Genomic DNA, 18,946 nt, shown 5'->3' on the forward strand with positions numbered 1-18,946 from the left:
TATTGATTAATAAATACTTATCAAGCAAAAAGAAAGAAAGAAGGAAAAAAATAAATAAAAGAAGAAGAGGATTTGTTTATTTACTGTTGATCTAGTGACTCATACTGCGATGGCAATCCCATTGTTTAATAGTCTCATGTTAATTATGTTTATGTCGTCATTCAGGAGCAAGCGCGCATCTGGTCCATTTCAAGTATAATTAATGAACAATCTAGTCAAAACAAGAGTTAACATTGCCGAATATCTATGTACGTAAAATGCACCACTTCGTTTATACTAATTGGAATTAACGATTGGATTAGTGATGAGTAGCTGCTAAAGATTTTTGGTCCAGTATATATATATATATATATATATATATATATATATATATATATATATATAGTTTCCATCAAATTAATTAACTAACTTGCTCATGAGTCATGTCCTCACGATGTGATTATAGTAATACACAGAGCGGCGCTATGTCTGGTCATCAGGGTGAAACCCATGTGCTTACCATCCATCCAGCGGCTCATCTGCAAAAATTCCCCGATTATTTAGAAGCATTTACTTTAATCCTTAATGGTAGCGATGGAAAGCATACTGATAGTAGCTTTGGGAATTGGGAGCATATGCATGGCCCTCCTAGTCTTAGAACCGCTTTCTTCTTGAACTAATTAATTTACAATCCAGAGTTGGTCTCACACCAACGTTACGTGTGAGGACGAGAATGAAAGATTGAGGTTGGTGTTTTGTTTTAAAAAGTAAAGTATACGAAATTATATCCTCCGATTTGTGCGTTAGAGAGGAGGCATGACATAAGCCGTTGCATCACGTCTTCTGGACTGCTGGCCTGCATCCATATTCAATCTTCACGCTCTTATCCTTTCTTTCTCCCAAACTCATAACTCGTTCATGGCTTTATATATATATATATATGTAATTCGTACCCACACACAGAGAGATACATACGAATAGTTTGCGAATGCACAGAGAGTACGTATGGAGGAAAAGGGGAAGAGGGTATGCGTGACCGGTGCCGGGGGTTATGTTGCAACGTGGCTGGTGAAGCTGCTCCTCTCCAAAGGCTACATCGTCCATGGAACTGTTAGAGACCCAAGTGAGTAAATTAATTCAATCAAACCCTGAAACCCCCCGCTTCCTCTGTTACCCATGAAATTAAAGAGCCAAATTTATTATTTCTACTAAACCATGATTCCTACACTAGGTGACGAGAAGAACGCACACTTGATAAAGTTGGACAACGCCTCTACAAACCTGCGTCTCTTCACAGCAGACATGCTTGACTACAATTCTGTGGCAGCAGCGATTGCAGGGTGTGGTGGAGTTTTCCATGTGGCAAGCCCTGTTCCATCCACCAAAGTGCCTAATCCAGAGGCAATTACTTGAGTCCTTTCCTTCCTTCCTTCATGCCCATATCTTAGTTGCATTCTTTAGATCGATGAACCAAGTAAAATTGCAATATATATGCTGCAGGTCCAACTTATTTCTCCTGCTGTGTCCGGCACTCTTAATGTCCTCACGGCATGCTCTGAGGCAGGAGTCAAACGAGTGGTTGTGGTCTCATCAGTTGCTGCTCTTTTCATGAATCCACATTGGCCCCGTGATAAGATCATGGACGAGACCTCTTGGTCCGACAAGGAACATTGCAAGAAAACAGAGGTACTCTCAATCTGAGCGTGATGAAAACAATATTGTAGTTGGAGTTTCAATTTTCGATTCCTTATATATACCTCTCTGTTTCCAGAACTGGTACTGCCTCTCAAAGACAGTGGCAGAGAGCGAGGCACTCAAATATGCAGATGAGCACGGGCTTGACGTTGTCACTCTGTGTCCATCTCTTGTTATTGGACCGTTGCTGCAATCGACTATTAATTCCAGCAGCTTGCTTCTCATCAATCTTATGAAAGGTCCACTCTCTCTCTCTCTCTCACTATATAATAATATTATGTACTAATGTTATATTTCTTATAACGTTCGAATAATTACCTTGTCTCATCGATTTGTTCACAGGAAACAGTGAGCCAGTGGAGAACAGAGTGTGGATCTACGTAGACGTCCGAGATGTAGCTGATGCTTTGCTGCTCCTGTACGAGAAGCCTGAAGCATCTGGGCGATACATTTGCGCACCTCATCTTATGAAAAATTACGACTTGATCAACATGCTAAGGAGCTTGTATCCCAAAAACAACTACCCCAAGAAGTAAATCGATCACTTGTAAATCTAATTAATGTCCTATCCTCCGTAAGTATGTCGATCTTTCAGTCTTCTGATCTTTCTTTTTTGTTCACTATAGTTTTGTGGAGGTAAACGAAGATGTGAATCAGATGAGTTCCGAGAAGCTAAAGATGCTAGGATGGAATCACAGGACACTTGAGGAGAGCCTAATTGATTGCATGGAATACTATCAAGCTGCTGGTCTTTTGAGCAGGAATTGAATCTCTAATTTATGTTACCTGACACCTGACAGCTTAATATGTTGGTCTTATCCAGATATAGAATTTGTGAAATGAACAATTTTCTGCTTCTTGTTGCCACGTCGCGTAGGTTTCTTCCTGCCTAAGAAGTAGTACGTAGTAGATGCTTTGTTTAATTGTTTACCTTTATAGGCCACCCAAATGTATTTACTTAAAAGTCCACCTTCCAAACGGATTAATTGCTTAGTAAGAAATGTTTGAACTCTTCGATAATGAAATGTTGAACTTCTACAAAAAAAAAGAAAAAGAAATGTTGAACTCTTCGATATGATGTAAGGCACCAAAAATTTCGGGGTTTTATCTTAGATAAAATAAAAATCAGTGAATAATCTTCTTATTCTTCCTGTGTGTCTTCGTAAAAGGAATAAAATGCGGATGAATTCATTATTTTATATTTTAAATAAAGTGGGTGTTCGGCAACATTAAAATACTAGAGAATTTAGGTTGATACTCTCGAAATCTGTATTCCGGAGAAAAAAAAATTAGAATAATATTTGGTGCTTGTTATGGAGTTTCAAAATAATGAAACAAATGATATGACTTTTAAAAGTTCAGTTTGACAATTGTAATTTTCTTGAAAAACTTTTAAAAATTAATTTCTTCCTAACCCTCTATGCCTCTGCCTCTGCCTCTCTCTCACTCCCCAAGGAGTTGCCTTGTGTTCGTCGTCGCAATACAACCAATCGCAATCAAGTTTTCCCCTCCTGTTTACACATGGCCATAAGTTTTTTCTTCTCACATTGAATGTTGTTTGAAACTACTGTATGAAGGGTCCAAGGTCGCTTGATCATCTCGGATCTACAAGCTCGACCATCTCCGATCTACAAACTCGATGCCACATTAATTACTCATGACAGTTGAGTGGCGGTGTTGTGGGATTGGGTGGGGGTAAATTAGTGTGAAGGGGAAGGTAGGTTGGCCGTTGGTGTGAGAAGATAGATTCATATTAATTAATTATTCCATGATCAATTTCTTTTTTAGAAAAAAGGTCCTGACTCAAAGAACTGTATTAATTTCAAAGAAGGATCTGACAAGAGCCAGAAACAAGTCCCACAACTTTGTAACAACTATAAGCTATTAATTTGGAGGTGTCCTTGATTTAAGACCTGAGAAAGATGTCTAGATAAACAAACCACAAAGAGCCAGTCGGCAAAACTCTCTCTACAAGTATTATATATATATATATATATATAGAGAGAGAGAGAGAGAGAGAGAGAGAGAGACGATGGGGGAGAAGAAGAGGAGAAGAGGGTATGCATGACGGGTGCAGGAGGGTTCATAGCCTCATGGCTGGTGAAGCTGCTGCTCTCCAAAGGCTACATGGTCCATGGAACTGTTAGAGACCCAAGTGAGCAAATTAAAACAAACCCCACCTTGCCTCTACTTCATTAGTCATTACTCTACGATTGCAGGTAGAACCCAAGTTCCAAACTTTTGATCCTAGGTAGGTACCACTTACCAGGTACAGATTCCCTTCTTTCCCCCCCGTACTAAGGTTCTCTTTGCTTTAATCTGTTCATATTTGTGTCATTCCATTTAGTTGCACATTCCTAAAATACCATGTTTTATCCCCATTCAAACGGTGCGAATTACAATACTTTCAAGATTTCATTGATGTTAATTCACATTGTTCTCTAAAAGCTTAAGCTAATGGAGAATGGATATATTTTACTTGGCCCAATATGCGGATTTCAATTATATTCAAACTAAAGAGTTTCTGCTCTGATACTATTTCAGCGCATTATGCTCTAAAATCTTATGCTGATAAGAAAATTAGATTTAATATTTCATATTCCAATAAATGAGGATCATTTTTTTTTCTGCCTTCTTATTCAGTTACAGAGCAAGAATTTATAACTTATCTTTTTTTTTGTTGCTTGTCTACAACTTGCTGAAAACAATCGGACATAGGCGACGGACAGAATGCACATTTGATAAAGTTGGATAATTCCAAAATCCTACATCTGTTCAAGGCAAACTTACTTGACTACAATTCTTTGGCATCAGCAATCGCAGGGTCTGGAGGAGTTTTCCATGTTGCCAGTCCTGTTCCTTCTACCAAAGTGACTAATCCAGAGGCAAGTTATTCGTGCTAATTGATATGTACTATAAACTTACTAGGAACAGCGATCATTCAACTTATTTTCATCAGCAATTTTATGTGCCATCTGTCTCACTTTTTCTATATTACTATCTCGTGCTATCAATATGTACTATAAACTTACCATGAATGGCGATCATTCAATTTTATCTCCATCAGCAATTAGACTTGTGCCGTCTGTCTTACTTATTTCTATATTACTATCTCATTCTCAACTTCTCTCATCTGCTACTACGGAGGAACTGAATGTTTAATAGCCTATGTCTGTTATTCCTTGGAAATGAATCAAATTTACCACATTGCAGGTGGAACTTATTGGTCCTGCTGTGTCTGGCACACTGAATGTCCTTAAGGCATGCTCCGATGCAAAAGTCAAACGAGTGCTTCTAGTATCATCAGTTGCTGCTGTTACTCTGAATCCAAATTGGCCCCGTGATAAGATCATGGACGAGAGCTCTTGGTCGGACAAGGAATATTGCAGGAAAAGAGAGGTAACTGACATCTAATGATTTCAAAGAATGCAGCAGTCCTGAGAGATCATAGTTCCATATGAGCTCCTCATATATATATATGTATATATATATATATATATTAATTTATTGATTCCTCCATGTTGGCATATTACTAGTTTCAGTGTGCGACTTGTTTTAGATATTCATAAATTGCTAAATTCTGGTAGTTACCTTTATAGTCTGAACTCTGAAGCATCATGCTCATTTTGAATTGAGTTGTACTAGTAGCCATCCATGCGGACCTTAAGCATATTTATTCTTTCCCTTGATCATGCTAGTGTTATGCTTCCTTCCTTAATCAATGAGGGAATTGTACTTCCTTTGAAATGAAGCTTATTTTTAGTTTTGGAGACCTCATCCTTAATAAGATAACGTCAGTGTATCTTAGGAAAGAGAAAGCTATCCCTTTATGGGAATAAACATGCCCTGCCAACTTCAAGAAATACTGCAAATTTTCAAAATATTTTTGCAGACATAAAGTTTAATATATAACGATCAACTAGAACTGCAAATCTTAATTTCCTAGAGTACATGATATACTGAAGGTGAAATAGTTTGATGCTCCCTCACTACTTGAACCGAAATCTCAATGTTCTCTCTAACATGATTGCTCTGTTCAAGTTATAATAGATAGAGGTGCTTTCCAAATGGTGTACATGATGAAATAGTTTGATGCTCCCTCACTACTTGAACCGAAATCTCAATGTTCTCTCTAACATGATTGCTCTGTTCAAGTTATAATAGATAGAGGTGCTTTCCAAATGGTGTACATGATGAAAAAAAAGAAAGAGCAAGCCCTCCTTAATGAGACACAGGAGAAAAACTATGGAAATTATAGGTGTACGCAAATAGTCAACCATCTTATGTTATCTGCCACCCTTTTTAAGGTTTTTCTTCTCTTTTTTTTTTCCTTTTATTTTTGTTATCTCTAATACCTGAATTTGACTAAACAGTGATATTGAATGGAATCAAATTTTTTTTCTGGACTATTAACTATATTCTCTTATCGTAAGAAAGGGGTGAAATTAATGGGGAAACTTGGGATTATGAGGGATAAAAATATTAACATCTCAAATTCATAAAATGGAACCCTAATTCTTCTCCAAATAATACAGAAATTTCAATGGAAAATACATACTCTGGTAATGCAAAAAGCTGTAGGACTTAACAGTGTATCTTTTCTCGGAGTAATGATTAATCATATGCTTTCTGCACCTCACACTGAGACTTTGAATGCTCTAATCAATTCATAGTCTAATACATCAAATTTCTTGCATATTTGTTGTTTTGAATGACAACAGTGACTTGCTGATTATATTTGAAGCTTTTAGCTCCTATAACTTCCGAGGTTTTGATGGTTCATATTTTTCATGTGATTAGGGTTGCAGCTCTGTCTTCAATATCCTGATGTTTCTCACAAACTTGACTGTTTCCTATGCTGGAAGATGTTGTTTAGTTACCAGTATCCATAAACTAAAAGCATGCAACAATGAATCAAATGTAATATATGGTAAAATATGTAGCAGAAATGTAACCCCAGTGATGGATGTTGATGGATGATTTCCTTTCCTTGCTTCCTTGGATTGGAAGGTCAAATGCCCACAATCTACTCAGATTTCATTATCTGAGAAACATCAAAAATAATTCTAGCTTTCTTATCAATTAAGAAAAAGAACCTCAGTGCATGCTAAGGTCCTTAACAAGATTAAGCTCCATTAGGGGCTACCAAGAAAACTGGCCTAGAAAAAAGCCATTTCGAGGTGTCCTCTTCTAAGAGCTAGTAAAAAGAAGAGCTATTCACCAAGCTGCTCCTCTTTATAAATTTTATTACTGTTTCACTTCACCAACTAAAATAATTATCAAATGCAAAAATCATTGAACTGTTTAGCGGTTCAGCAACTTTTGGGCGATTTGTGCTAACCTGGCCAAAATAAAAATCCTCTGTAATAAATTTGCTTGGTAGACTAAAATGATTAAAACAAAAAGGTCTATGAGGAGACTGGCCCACATTGGTCAAAAACTCCAAAAAGGAAAATGCCTGTGTGAGGAAACCATAGTAAGAGCCAGTTGACACGGCTCTTCTTCTTCTACAAGTATATGAAGATTAAAGAGAAAGATGGATATTGAGGAAATGGAGGCGATAGGGAGAAGAAGAGGGCATGTGTGACGGGTGCTGGAGGGTACATAGCTTCATGGCTGGTGAAGCTGCTGCTCTCCAAAGGCTATATCGTCCATGGAACTGTTAGAGACCCAAGTGAGTAGTATATAGCACTTTCCTATGCTTATCTTATTTGGGTATGCTTTGAATCCTTTTCCTCTGTGTCCTCATGTTTATGACTACTGGATTTCTATTTGGTTTCCTTCAGAAAGAAACATGCGCACATATCTCTCCTATTTTAAGGGGATTTACACCAGACTAATATCATCACAGTTGCCACATATACAACCATCTACCAAAAGTTTACAAAAACTATTTTTGGAAACACACACACAATGGAAACAGATTTCTCTTTCATGACTTACCATGAATTATGCTAAATTTGTTCTCAGGTGATGAAAAGAATGCTCATATGAAGAAATTCGATAATGCATCTGAAAATCTGCTCCTCTTTAAGGCAGACTTGCTTGATCACAATAATATAGCATCGGCTATTGCTGGCTGTGGAGGAGTCTTTCATGTTGTGCCAAATACTCAAATGGGTGAGGGAAGCGGAAGCAAAACCCTTCACCCTCAAACAAATCCAAATAGAATAGCAATACTTTGGGGCAAACCAAATATTAGCAAAGCTAATATCAATATCAATGTGAGAACTCTAAATGCAAGATGCTAGTTATAGAGAACTTTAAATACCCAAGGTAATCACAAATATGAATACCAAATCAATACAAACAATATAGAGAAAAGAGGGAGAAACACGATTTACGTGGTTCGGCAATGTGCCTACATCCCCGAGCGGAGCAATCTTCAATCCACTATGCAAATCTTCAAATACAAAGAGTTTACAACTCTAATCTCACTCTAAACAATGGTAGCTCTCTCTTACAAGTTTTTCTCTCTTGCAAAATGCCCACTCCAAGCCCTAAAACCCAACATTTCTATTTATAGGGCCGGTTCACATTTGGAATTTTTGCGTCTCGTTCGAACGCCCTCGAGGGCGCGTTCGAATGTGCCCATTATCAAAGAAGCAGAACCAAAGGGGCATTCGAACGCTCGCGAGGCGCGTTCGAACGCGCCCAATGCAAATGCAGATTGGCGTTCGAACACCAAAGCCCCCGTTCGTACGCCGCCAAAAACAGCTGCTCTCGGGTTGGCTTGCATTCGAACGCGGCTGGGGCCGTTCAAATGCCTGCATCACAGACTGCTCTCTGTCTGGAGCCCGTGTTTGAATGCCTCCAGGGCCCGTTCGAACGCGCGGCACAGAAATACTGATACTTGTTGAATTTTTTTTTCTGAAAATGAATTTGAGCCAATTTTTAACATTTCATGTAGCCAGTCCTGTTCCTTCAACCAAATTACCCAATCCTAAGGCAAGTCTTGAGCTTCACTTGATCCACGTCAAAATTGCATTGAGTTAGCATGAAGTACATGTGCTATGCTAGCTCAAGACTACTATGCTAGCTCAAGGGCGGTGGCCAGTAAGGCTACTATGCTAGCTCAAGACTACTTCAAGGATAGGGAGGTTTTGGTGGGATTTAAGAAGAACACTGTTAAAGTTCAGTGGAAACGTCCTCCGGAGGGGTGGATTAAAATTAATGTTGATGGCTCTTTGAAGGCAGGTGAGTATTAGGGTGGGGCCGACTTTATAATTAGGGATGAGATTGGTAACCTTTTGCGGGCAGCAGTGGAGCCAACCATTGTCGATTCTGCCAGCTACAGTGAGATATGGGTGCTGCAGGCAAGGGTAAGAGAAGCATATGGGAGATGGGAGCAGGTGTTTGTTGAAACGGATGCTCTGTCGGTCATTAGGATGTTCAGAGACGAGGACAGCTGTTCGTGGCGCCTTAGGGGGGCCTTGCAGAACTGCTGCAAGATGCTGATGTCCTTCAAGAGGATTAAGTTCCTGCACACGTACAGGGAAAGAAATAGAGCAGCCGATTGGTTAGTCAAACTAGGGAGACAGACAACCTTGGGGAGAGTATGGAATAGTTCAGATTTAATTCCTCTAGAACTTAAAACTATATTGTATTCTAATAGATTGGGCAAAGGAATAGCCCGGGATGTAAACCTTAGCTGAGTCCTCAGCTCTTATTAATCAAAAAAAAAAAAACATGAAGTACATGTGCTCATAAATATCTGCAATGCTTTTGAGACATTTATCAATTAGTGTCACAAAAGAGTTGCAGATGGAGGCTCTATAAGACTATAACCTGGTTTGTTTTTAAAGTAGTATGTCTTAGTAGCCAATTGACATGCATGGCGAATAGCTGGCATCATGTACTCCATGTTTCATAGTTCCTCATCACCCGTACGTAGTTAATGTGATTAATTTACTCAGCTTTCTGTTGCATCATGATATTAGGAGACAAGTAGTCCATCCTGGTCTTGCTTTTCATCAAACTTATTTGAACGTGATTGTTTTGCAGGTCGACGTAGTCAATCCGGCTGTATCAGGAACTCTGAATGTATTAAAGGCATGTTCAAAGACAGAGGTTAAACGAGCTGTTGTAGTCTCACCTGCTTCTGCTGTTACCAGGAATCCAAATTGGCCGAAGGGTAAGATAAGTGATGAGGAATGCTGGTCCGACAAGGAGTACTGCAGAACTACTGAGGTACGTACGTACATAACAACACATTTCAAAAGTAGTATCTACTTGCTGGAACTAATATAGAGATTTGATAAAGTGGGCATGCATGGGGATCCTCTGTACATGCTAAATATGTGTTTGTGGACTACTTGGGCCATTCTAAGAACTGTATCTTTAATTCATGATACAGATTTTTTTTCTTTTTCTTTTTGCTCTGTCTAATTGGGTTGATCTAGCTTGAAACCTGTGGATATTCCATAGCATATGCTAATTACCTAATTAACCCATTATGAACGCCATTACTGTTTATGATGTTGCCAGAATTGGTATTGCCTTTCAAAGACACTGGCAGAGAGTGAAGCGCTGGAATATGAAGCGAAAAATGGACTTGATGTAGTAACAGTTTTGCCACGTATGGCTATTGGACCTATGCTGCAATCTACCATCAATGCTAGCAGCCTGATTATAATCAATGTTTTGAAAGGTAGAGAAGTACAAATTCTTCTAACTGTAGCTTAATTTTTTTGGCATAAGTTTTTACACACCATTTTGCATCATTTTGCATAAGTTTTTGAAAGGTAGTATGATAGCATGTCAGCTTGCTGCATGGCAGTAGAGATATTTTATTTCCCATCGTTTGTCCAGGTGCTATGGAGTCAATAGAGAATAACATCCAGAACATTGTGGATGTTCGAGACGTCACTGATGCACTGCTTTTGGTGTATGAGAAGCCAGAGGCATCCGGTCTGTCACATCTGCGCTCCTCATTCAGTAAGAATACGCGACATGGTAGACATGCTCAAGAGTTTGTATCCCAACTACAAATACCCGAAAATGTAAGCCTGCCTTATTATAAACAAGTAATTTATTTCCGCATCAATCACATACTATCTTCTTTTTCTTCTTTAATTGGCAGTTTTACTGAAGGAGGTGGAAGTGTGATTAGTTCCAGGAAACTACAGATGCTGCGATGGAAAGGCAGGCCATTAGAGGACAGTGTTGAATTCTATCAAGCTGCTGGTATATTGAATGGAGATTAGATTTCCATGTGATTTAAGATTTTAAGGTATACTATTGTGGGTAGAAATGACTCAGAAGAATAAAAATTGTGGCATGTAATGTAACCTGTTAATAGATCAGTTGAATTGTTGGTGGAGTACCTCATCAAATTTGCAATGTCCATTCTTGGCGAAATGTTCTTGAATCTGTTCTGAAACATTATTTATGGTTGAATGTAACAATGGATCAAATCAAATATGGTGAAAATGTATTCGAGTTCTGATGCTGGAAGAAGCTGCACAAAAAATTAGGAAATTTATTGAAACACTCACTTTCAAAAATCACGTGTTCCTCATGTGGAGAATTTCCACATGATTCTCACGTGACTCGTCAATGAAATAATTTTATAAAGTATATGGATAAGTCTAGGAATACCATAAGAATTCAACAAATAATCTAAAGTTACAATATCACAGATCTCAACAAACCTCTAGGAATACAAGTCAAACACAAATTTTAAAACATAAATACTCTCGCAGGGGTCAAGTCCAACTTGAAATAATAGACTAAACAAATACTAAAATAGAGGAATGAATCTGCTACTCCTTGATATCCGCATCCTCCATAATCAACTCTGAAATATTTTCGGCCCAGCAAGTAAAATCCAATAATAATCTAAGAATATTACATGATAAATAGAAATGCAAACCCGTAACATGTCAGGGAATGTGTACATTATGACTTTTAATAACTTTCATCATTATAGTTCCAATTATATGGAAATTCACACAGAAATCGAGTCACAAAGTCATATCTCACAAAGTACCATAAAATCGAGGGGAACTAGTCATCTAGCGGTAATATTGTCTATACATGCCTAGTGACGCTGCATATGACCGGTTGTCTGTGGCCATCAGACTAAGGACCTAAGTTGTAGGCCCCTCAACACCACTCTAGTAATCATCGCCCGAAGCGGAATCACCACATACGGCGGTTAAGAACACACAGCTCGATAGGCGCCCTGACCCTGCGTCCTCGGGTACTGCTAGAACTACAATCCCTACCTCTCAATCATCTTTCCTAATATCATACTAGACTAGTCTCCAACTAGGGCAGTATAGTCATCTGAATGCTCCACCAACTACCGACCTCAGGTGTAGACCGCTAATATAATACTATATAATACACTCTACCCTTAACCCTGGGTTGAGTGGGTGAAAGGGGTACTGCCTATACGTGCACGTGGTGCCATGACCTCTATTATTTATTTAACATAATCATCAAATAACATGTATTATAAATAAGTATAGAGTCTATCATACATATGCGTTACGTGATAAATAACGCAAGTAAGAATTGACATGTAATTAAATGCAAGTAAGAATTGACATGTAATTAAATACAAGTATGAAATATTATGTAATTTTCACAAATAAGAAATGACATTTGATTAATACAGGTAAGAAATGACATAAGTATGCATTTTCGTAGACTATTATAGAATTCGACTCGCTTGGGATATTTCTAGAATCCGTCTTACTCTCCTAATCAGTGGGCTCTTCTTAAATTTCAAGATCCTTCCCACACAATAATAGATCTAATAATTTATAAATAAAATAAACATAAGATTAATGAACTTATAAGACTAACTATCTTGTTGTATAAACTAACTTTGATTTTCTACGTCCGAATATATTATTTTGTCTTAATTTAAAAAAAATGGTCATTTAGAGTCATTCACATTGTAAGTGTCAGAAGATAATTGAAAAGACTAATAAATTCAAATTCCTATTTTAATTATGTATTAATCCTAATTTATTAATAACATGGTTGAAAAAATTTAAAATAATTACAATTTATGTAGCTAACATAATTTAAGAAAAATAACATACTAATAATAAATTAGTCTAAGGTTAAAGGTTGGGCTAGGCTCAAGGCCTAGTTAGCCTTATATTGGAGAAGTGGGCTGTGGGCCTACCCACAGCCCACAAGGCTAAAGAAAAAATTTAACTACAGGTGTGGGCCTTGGCCCACACTGCAGTTGTCCAGGTTTTAGGTGGGCTGGGCTTGAGAGCCCAGCCCATCAAAATAGCTAAATAGAGAAAGAAAACTTTGGACTGGACTAGGCTGAGCCCAAATCCACCCTTAGTTTCAAGTGTGGGCTACGACCCACACTGTAAACTAGGGTTGGGGTGGATTGGGTTGAGCCCAAATCCACCCTTAGTTACAAGTGTGTGCACAAGTCGGGTGGACCGGGCTCACAGGCCCAGTCCACTGCTGGCTACGGGTGTGGGCTGTGGCCCACCCCGTAGCCAACACAATTGGTGAGGGTTTGATCAACCCCCACACAGTTCACTCGCCAGAGGGGGCTGCTGCCGGTGATCCCCGTCGCCGGCAACCCCCAGCTCTAGCAACTCCTCCCCAAGTCGACGAGGTCGACTTGGGTGCAGGAGAGATTTGAACCACCGGCCAGTGCGGCCGATGGGTGAGAATTGAGGAACTCCATGACCGGTGGCCATGGAGCTTTCCAATTCGGTGCAAGGTAGGCTCGAAGCCCTCATATCGAGTACCTACTTCTTCTATGTGAAGAGGTGGGTCAATCGAGGCTGACGAGCAAGGCCACCACCGCCGGTGGTGGCCGCTTGTGCCTAAGAAACCCGGCGGTGGGAGGCGACATGGTATCACCTCCCTCGCGCCCCGTGGGTACCCACAACAAGGGGCTGAAGCGGGGAAACTTTCCGGACCGGTAGGTGGTTGACCCGAGATCGCCGGCCGGCGAATTTCTCCGGTGAAGGCAGACATAAATTCCTAATTACACATGATTAATTTCAAATTAAACTAAAGAGGGGATGGAGGCTAACCTGAGGATCGAGGTGAGGGGGTTTTGGTTAGATGCCGATGCTCCGGTGACTCGCTGTTCGCGACGAAAGCTTCGGCGGCTTGAGAGAGAAAAGAGAGAAAGGAAGAAAGAGAGAGAGAGAGAGAGAGAGAGAGAGAGAGAGAGAGAGAGAGAGAGAGAGAGAGAGAGAGAGAGAGAGAGGAATTTCGAAGAGTGAAACCAAACCTAGAAGGTGAGGGGGATGGGGGTTTAAATAGGGATGAGGTGGAGAGGGCAGCGGAGTGGAGTTAGCTCCACTCCGACGCACTTCTCTCCCACTTCTCGTAACTAACTGCAAGAGGTGGGGGAGGAGGAAGAAGGAGTCAGCGCGTGCGCTGCGGTTAGAGTGCACGCGCATAGTGCATGCGCTGATATTTTTTTTTTTTATACATGGGTGTTACATTTATAGTTAGCAACTAATCTTGAACTGGTGTTGCTAGAGAGCTGAGCCTATCCGAGGCTCGGATCAAAATTTCGATCCTAAAATCTCTTCTAGACTCTGTTTCATCTAATTAAATTCGAGCCTTAATGAGCCTATTCAAACTTAAACTAGTCTCAATTCTAGTTTTAAATGAGCCTATTCAAGATTTAAGAAAAGTCGGATTTCAGTTTAAACTTTAAACAAGCCATCAAATCAAAATTTAATAGTTATAATATAATTTAATTATTTTGAATTTGTCGATCCTGAAATTTTAATTAAGCTCAGCTCATTTATACTCGAGCTGAGCGCAAGCTGCTTATTTATTTAAACAGTCCCTGCAGATATCATTTTCCGAGAAATAAAAAAAATATATGAAAAATGAAATCGACCTTTCTTTATCAATTAAAAAAGACCACCGAAGAATCTATCAATAAAAAAAGACAACCGAGAAGATGTGTCATAAAGAGTTTAGAAAAAAACGAAAGGAAGCTGACGTAGGCAATTGGTGATGTCCTTAAATTAAGACCACAAACCACAAAGAGATGCCTATATAAACAAACCGCAAAGAGATGCCTATATAAACAAACCACAAAGAGATGCCTATATAAACAAACCACAAAGATCCAGTCGGCAAAGCTCTTTCTAATTAAAGATTTATATATATATATATATAAGAGAGAGAGAATATATATATAAGAGAGAGAGAGAGAGAGAGAGAGAGAGAGAGAGTGAGTGGAATTAATGGAGGCGATGGGGGAGAAGGAGAGGGTATGTGTGACCGGCGCAGGAGGGTTCGTAGCTTCATGGCTGGTGAAGCTGCTGCTCTCCAAAGGCTACATCGTCCATGGAACTGTTAGAGACCCAAGTAAGTAATACGCACTTCCCCTGTGTTCATCTTATCTGGGTTATACTTCGAATCGTTTTAGGTCACTTGGCATTTGAGAAAATTAAAAAAAAAAGTTTTGAAGTTCGGTAATAATAAGATTGAGCTCCTTAAAACTGAGTGATTTTATTTGTTTACAATAGATGCACATCTTTTATATAATATATATAATATATAATTTATATAGAAGGTGCACATAAAAATTCAATCTTGTTAGCTTAAAAGAGTTGTTTGTCAAATTGCCCCAAGTTGTTATCCTTTTCTTGTATTATTTCCTCAACGCTACGGTGGGTATTTGTTTTGGCCTTTTATAACCCTCACACCCCTCGAGCTATTTCTAAGTTGACGAAGACGTAACAGTATTTGGTTGGTATCTTCTCGTATTGAAGAAAGAAATGGATTCAGAAGGGGGTGGGCTGCGATTTTGGAATTACATTGCGGCGAGTTGCAAGCGTGTAAAGAGTGGAAGCATTGCATGTAATGTTAGTGAAAGGATAAGTATGGGGTTTCCTCATCTTGGTTGTCAATCTTGTTAGTAAAAGGCTTAGACCGTGACCATAGAAATGAGATTCATTAACTGATAGGTTGTTTTATTTAATTTATAGAAATAAGTAAATTAAATAAGATTTGTTAATTTACAATGAATATGTTAAATTTGTTCTCAGGTGATGAAAAGAATAATCATCTGAAGAAATTGGATAATGCGTCCGAAAATCTGCTCCTCTTTAAGGCAGACCTGCTTGATTACAACAACGTAGTGTCAGCTATTGATGGCTGTGAAGTAGTCTTTCATGTAGCCTGTCCTGTTCCTTCAACCAAAGTACCCAATCCTGAGGCAAGTCTTGACTCACTTAATCCTTTTCAGAGCTTGTTTTCTTTCTTCCCATTCTAAGATGCTTTCCTGAGCTTCACTTAATCTATGTCAAACTTGCATTGGAATAGCATGAAGTGCAACTTGTGTTTATATATGTAATGCTTTGAGATATTTGTAGATTAGTGTCAAAAAGGAGTTGTGGATTGAGGCTCTATTACCCGGTTATTTTTAAAGTAAAGTAAGATGTCTTAGTAGTTAATTGACATAATGAAAAGCTGGCATCATGTATTCCATGCTTTATAGTTCCTCATCACCTTTAAATGTGATGATTTACGCAGCTTTCTGTTGCATCATGTCCGGGAAGCAAGTGCACATACTTGTTGTCTTGATTTTCATCAACTTATTTAAGTATGATTGTGTCGCAGGTAGCTGTACTGTCTCCAGCTGTAACAGGCACTCTGAATGTATTGAAGGCATGCTTAGATGCAAAAGTTAAACGAGTTGTTGTAGCATCATCTGTTGTTTCTGTTATGATGAATCCAAATTGGCCAAAGGGTAAGATCTTGGATGAGGAGTGCTGGTCGGACAAGGAGTACTGTAGAACTACTGAGGTACTTGAAAAGGCATTTGAAAGAAGTAATATTTACTGGAATATAGAAATTTCATAAAGCGAACATTTGGGATCATTTACTATTTTACATATCCATGCCTCAGATTTTTGTTCTTCTAAGGCATTCAACTTGTCTCCCTTGCTTCTGTTAGGTGTAATTTTCGTTGTAGGTCCATTATTTAACACCTTACTCTTTTACATCAGTGGCTTATCCAAAAGTTCTTAGTTGAGCGGAACAATCAAGTGATGTCTAGCATACGGTTGTGTACTTTTTGTCTATATGGTTAGACAGTCATCTGTAGTTATCACAAGCAGTAAACCCATTGATACCAGCATCATCTAGATGTTCTACTGCCTCTAACTTTAGTTTCTAGTATGACAGTATAGATGCTTAAGGTGTCAGAAGAAAGTAACAACACAAAGTTTATGTTCACTTTCAAATGTGTCTTTTTTTTTAACTACAAAATAATTCCCATCTGCGAGAGGGAAAACATAGTTCCTTAGCTTAGTGAGAAAAATGGTTGTATTTGTTTGCATGTCAGTTTGTTCTATTAGGTCAATAGATACCAATTACATGCTCATAGAGTATGTTTCATTGAAAACAATCTCTAGGCCATGATAAGGCAACCGGTGACTTTTGTTTCCTTTACATCATAGAACATGCTGTCTGGTTTCTTAGACTGTTCCAATTTGGAATAATTTTGCTAGTACTTAGTATGCTAAATATTGTAAGACCAACTGTCCATTTATAAATTACAATAAATTTAATCTTTTGTTCCTGATGTGATTTCATGTTTTATGGATTGTTGGCCTGTCCTAGGAACAGTCTTGTTGAAGTAAGTTTAAATTTTTACTTCATCTTGTAGTCTTTTTTCTCTGTTTTGTTGGGTTGATCTAGCTTGAAACTTTCATGTGTTCGATAGCATATCCTAGATACTTCTTGTACTAATTAACCCATTATGAATACCATTTCTGTTTACTGTGATTTTTCCAGAATTGGTATTGCCTTGCAAAGACACTGGCAGAGAGTGAAGCACTGGAATATGCAGAGAAAAATGGACTTGATGTAGTAACTGTTTTGCCATGTATGGTTATTGGACCTATGCTGCAATCTACAGTCAACGCTAGCAGCCTGTTTCTAATCAATGTTTTGAAAGGTAGAGCAGTACAAAATTCTTCTAATCGTCTTGGTTTATCTGCAGATATCTTGTTGATTTTTTTTTTCTAAAAAGTTTGTATACATCATATTTGCATCATATATCAACTCATTGATTAGGTCATGGTTACATCTCGAGTAAAATCAAATCAGGCCAGATGAAATGACTTGATTCATCAGGTCAAGGTTGATCCAAGCTTGATCTGACTGACTTGTGTAGTTGATTTGAGCTTTTCTTAGGTTACTAGGTCAAAAGTGCTTGCAGGTACCCAAATAATCAGGTGGATTTAAGGGTGGGACACGTTAAATCCTAACCAACTGATAAGTATAATAATAAATGTCAAAGGACATCTTAACAAAACTATTTTGACCTAATACTCATGGAATAAATCATCTGAGTATATAGACAACTTTAAAATACTATGAGATTAATGTAAAGGGTAGAAGGCGCAAAATAATCCATTTCTTTGTTTTAGTAGATTTATTACTTGTTAGAATATAAAATATAAAAATCACCTTTAGTTAACATGATATTAGAGCAAATGTCTTGAGTTAGAATCTTGTTAAACCTATCTACTTTTCAAAAATATTGTTCTTAAGTCTGATTTATTTCTTGGGCCTATCAAAATATCTGAAGCTTAAAAACGAGGAGTGTTAGAATATAAAATATAAAAATTACTATTAAATTTTTAGTATAATTGGTGAGTTATCACTGCTTATTATAATCTCAGTTTTTTTGCTAGCAATGCCACCATGCAGCATAACAGTAAAGACATTGTATTTCCCATCCTTCAACCAGGTGCCAGAGAGTCGGTAGAGAATAGTGTCAGACACCTTGTGGATGTTCGAGATGTGGCTGATGCACTGCTCTTAATGTATGAGAAGCCAGATGCATCCGGCCGTCACATCTGTGCTTCACATTCAATAAGAATGCGCGACATGGTAGACATGCTCAAGAGCTTGTATCCAAACTATAAGTACCCAAAAAAGTAAGCCTGCCTTATTGCCAAATAATTTATATCTGCATCACACACTAACTTCTTTTTTGTTTATCAATGGCAGTTTTACTGAAGCTGCTGAAACTGCAATTAGTTCCAGGAAATTACAGATGCTGGGCTGGAAATGTAGACCGTTAGAGGAGAGTTTTGTGGACAGTGTTGAATGCTATCAAGCTGCTGGTTTATTGAATGGAGATTAGAGTTCCATTTGCTTTAAGGAATACTGTTGTGAGTAGAAATGTTTCAGAAGAGTAAACATTATTAGTGTTTCAGAAGACTACTACATCAAATTTGCAATGTTATCTCTAGTTTTCATCCATTCTTGGCTGAATGTTCTTGATTCTGTT

The 18,946-nt window shown here is 38.3% G+C and overlaps 2 protein-coding genes and 1 pseudogene across 3 annotated transcripts; all 3 read left to right on the forward strand.

Moving 5' to 3' along the window:
* The first annotated feature begins 839 nt into the window (after positions 1-839).
* LOC140794501 (cinnamoyl-CoA reductase 1-like) lies at positions 840-2,541 on the forward strand. The gene is made up of 6 exons (XM_073146583.1): positions 840-1,102; positions 1,211-1,380; positions 1,480-1,665; positions 1,751-1,913; positions 2,017-2,206; positions 2,301-2,541. Exons 1-6 carry the CDS (start codon positions 985-987, stop codon positions 2,440-2,442), a joined length of 969 nt encoding a protein of 322 aa, XP_073002684.1. The 5' UTR covers positions 840-984; the 3' UTR covers positions 2,443-2,541.
* A 1,137-nt stretch (positions 2,542-3,678) lies between these two features.
* On the forward strand, positions 3,679-11,009 carry LOC140793224 (cinnamoyl-CoA reductase 1-like; annotated as a pseudogene).
* A 3,620-nt stretch (positions 11,010-14,629) lies between these two features.
* Positions 14,630-18,918, forward strand: LOC140793258 (cinnamoyl-CoA reductase 1-like). Of its 2 annotated transcripts, none has more exons than XM_073144632.1 (6): positions 14,630-15,003; positions 15,687-15,856; positions 16,261-16,446; positions 17,440-17,602; positions 18,401-18,590; positions 18,664-18,918. In XM_073144632.1, the coding sequence occupies exons 1-6, from the start codon at positions 14,880-14,882 to the stop codon at positions 18,797-18,799; spliced, it is 969 nt and encodes a 322-aa protein (XP_073000733.1). In that variant the 5' UTR covers positions 14,630-14,879; the 3' UTR covers positions 18,800-18,918. The 2 variants fall into 2 exon arrangements, with proteins under 2 accessions (XP_073000733.1, XP_073000732.1); XM_073144631.1 differs by having other exon boundaries at positions 14,851-15,003; positions 15,687-15,860; positions 16,265-16,446.
* Positions 18,919-18,946: the final 28 nt, after the last annotated feature.

The sequence above is a fragment of the Typha latifolia genome, chromosome 8 (assembly GCF_019914945.1).
Source record: "Typha latifolia isolate L0001 chromosome 8, TyphaL0001v2, whole genome shotgun sequence".
In the NCBI taxonomy this organism is placed as follows: domain Eukaryota; kingdom Viridiplantae; phylum Streptophyta; class Magnoliopsida; order Poales; family Typhaceae; genus Typha; species Typha latifolia.

Excerpts from the sequence above, each read along its gene's own strand:
- LOC140794501 (XM_073146583.1), top strand. The coding sequence starts at position 985 with ATGGAGGAAAAGGGGAAGAGGGTATGCGTGACCGGTGCCGGGGGTTAT. Across the intron at positions 1,666-1,750 it reads AACATTGCAAGAAAACAGAG|AACTGGTACTGCCTCTCAAA; the intron begins GTACTCTCAATC and ends CTCTGTTTCCAG. Across the intron at positions 2,207-2,300 it reads AAAAACAACTACCCCAAGAA|TTTTGTGGAGGTAAACGAAG; the intron begins GTAAATCGATCA and ends TGTTCACTATAG.
- LOC140793258 (XM_073144632.1), top strand. The coding sequence starts at position 14,880 with ATGGAGGCGATGGGGGAGAAGGAGAGGGTATGTGTGACCGGCGCAGGA. Across the intron at positions 15,004-15,686 it reads TGGAACTGTTAGAGACCCAA|GTGATGAAAAGAATAATCAT; the intron begins GTAAGTAATACG and ends ATTTGTTCTCAG. Across the intron at positions 16,447-17,439 it reads AGTACTGTAGAACTACTGAG|AATTGGTATTGCCTTGCAAA; the intron begins GTACTTGAAAAG and ends TGATTTTTCCAG.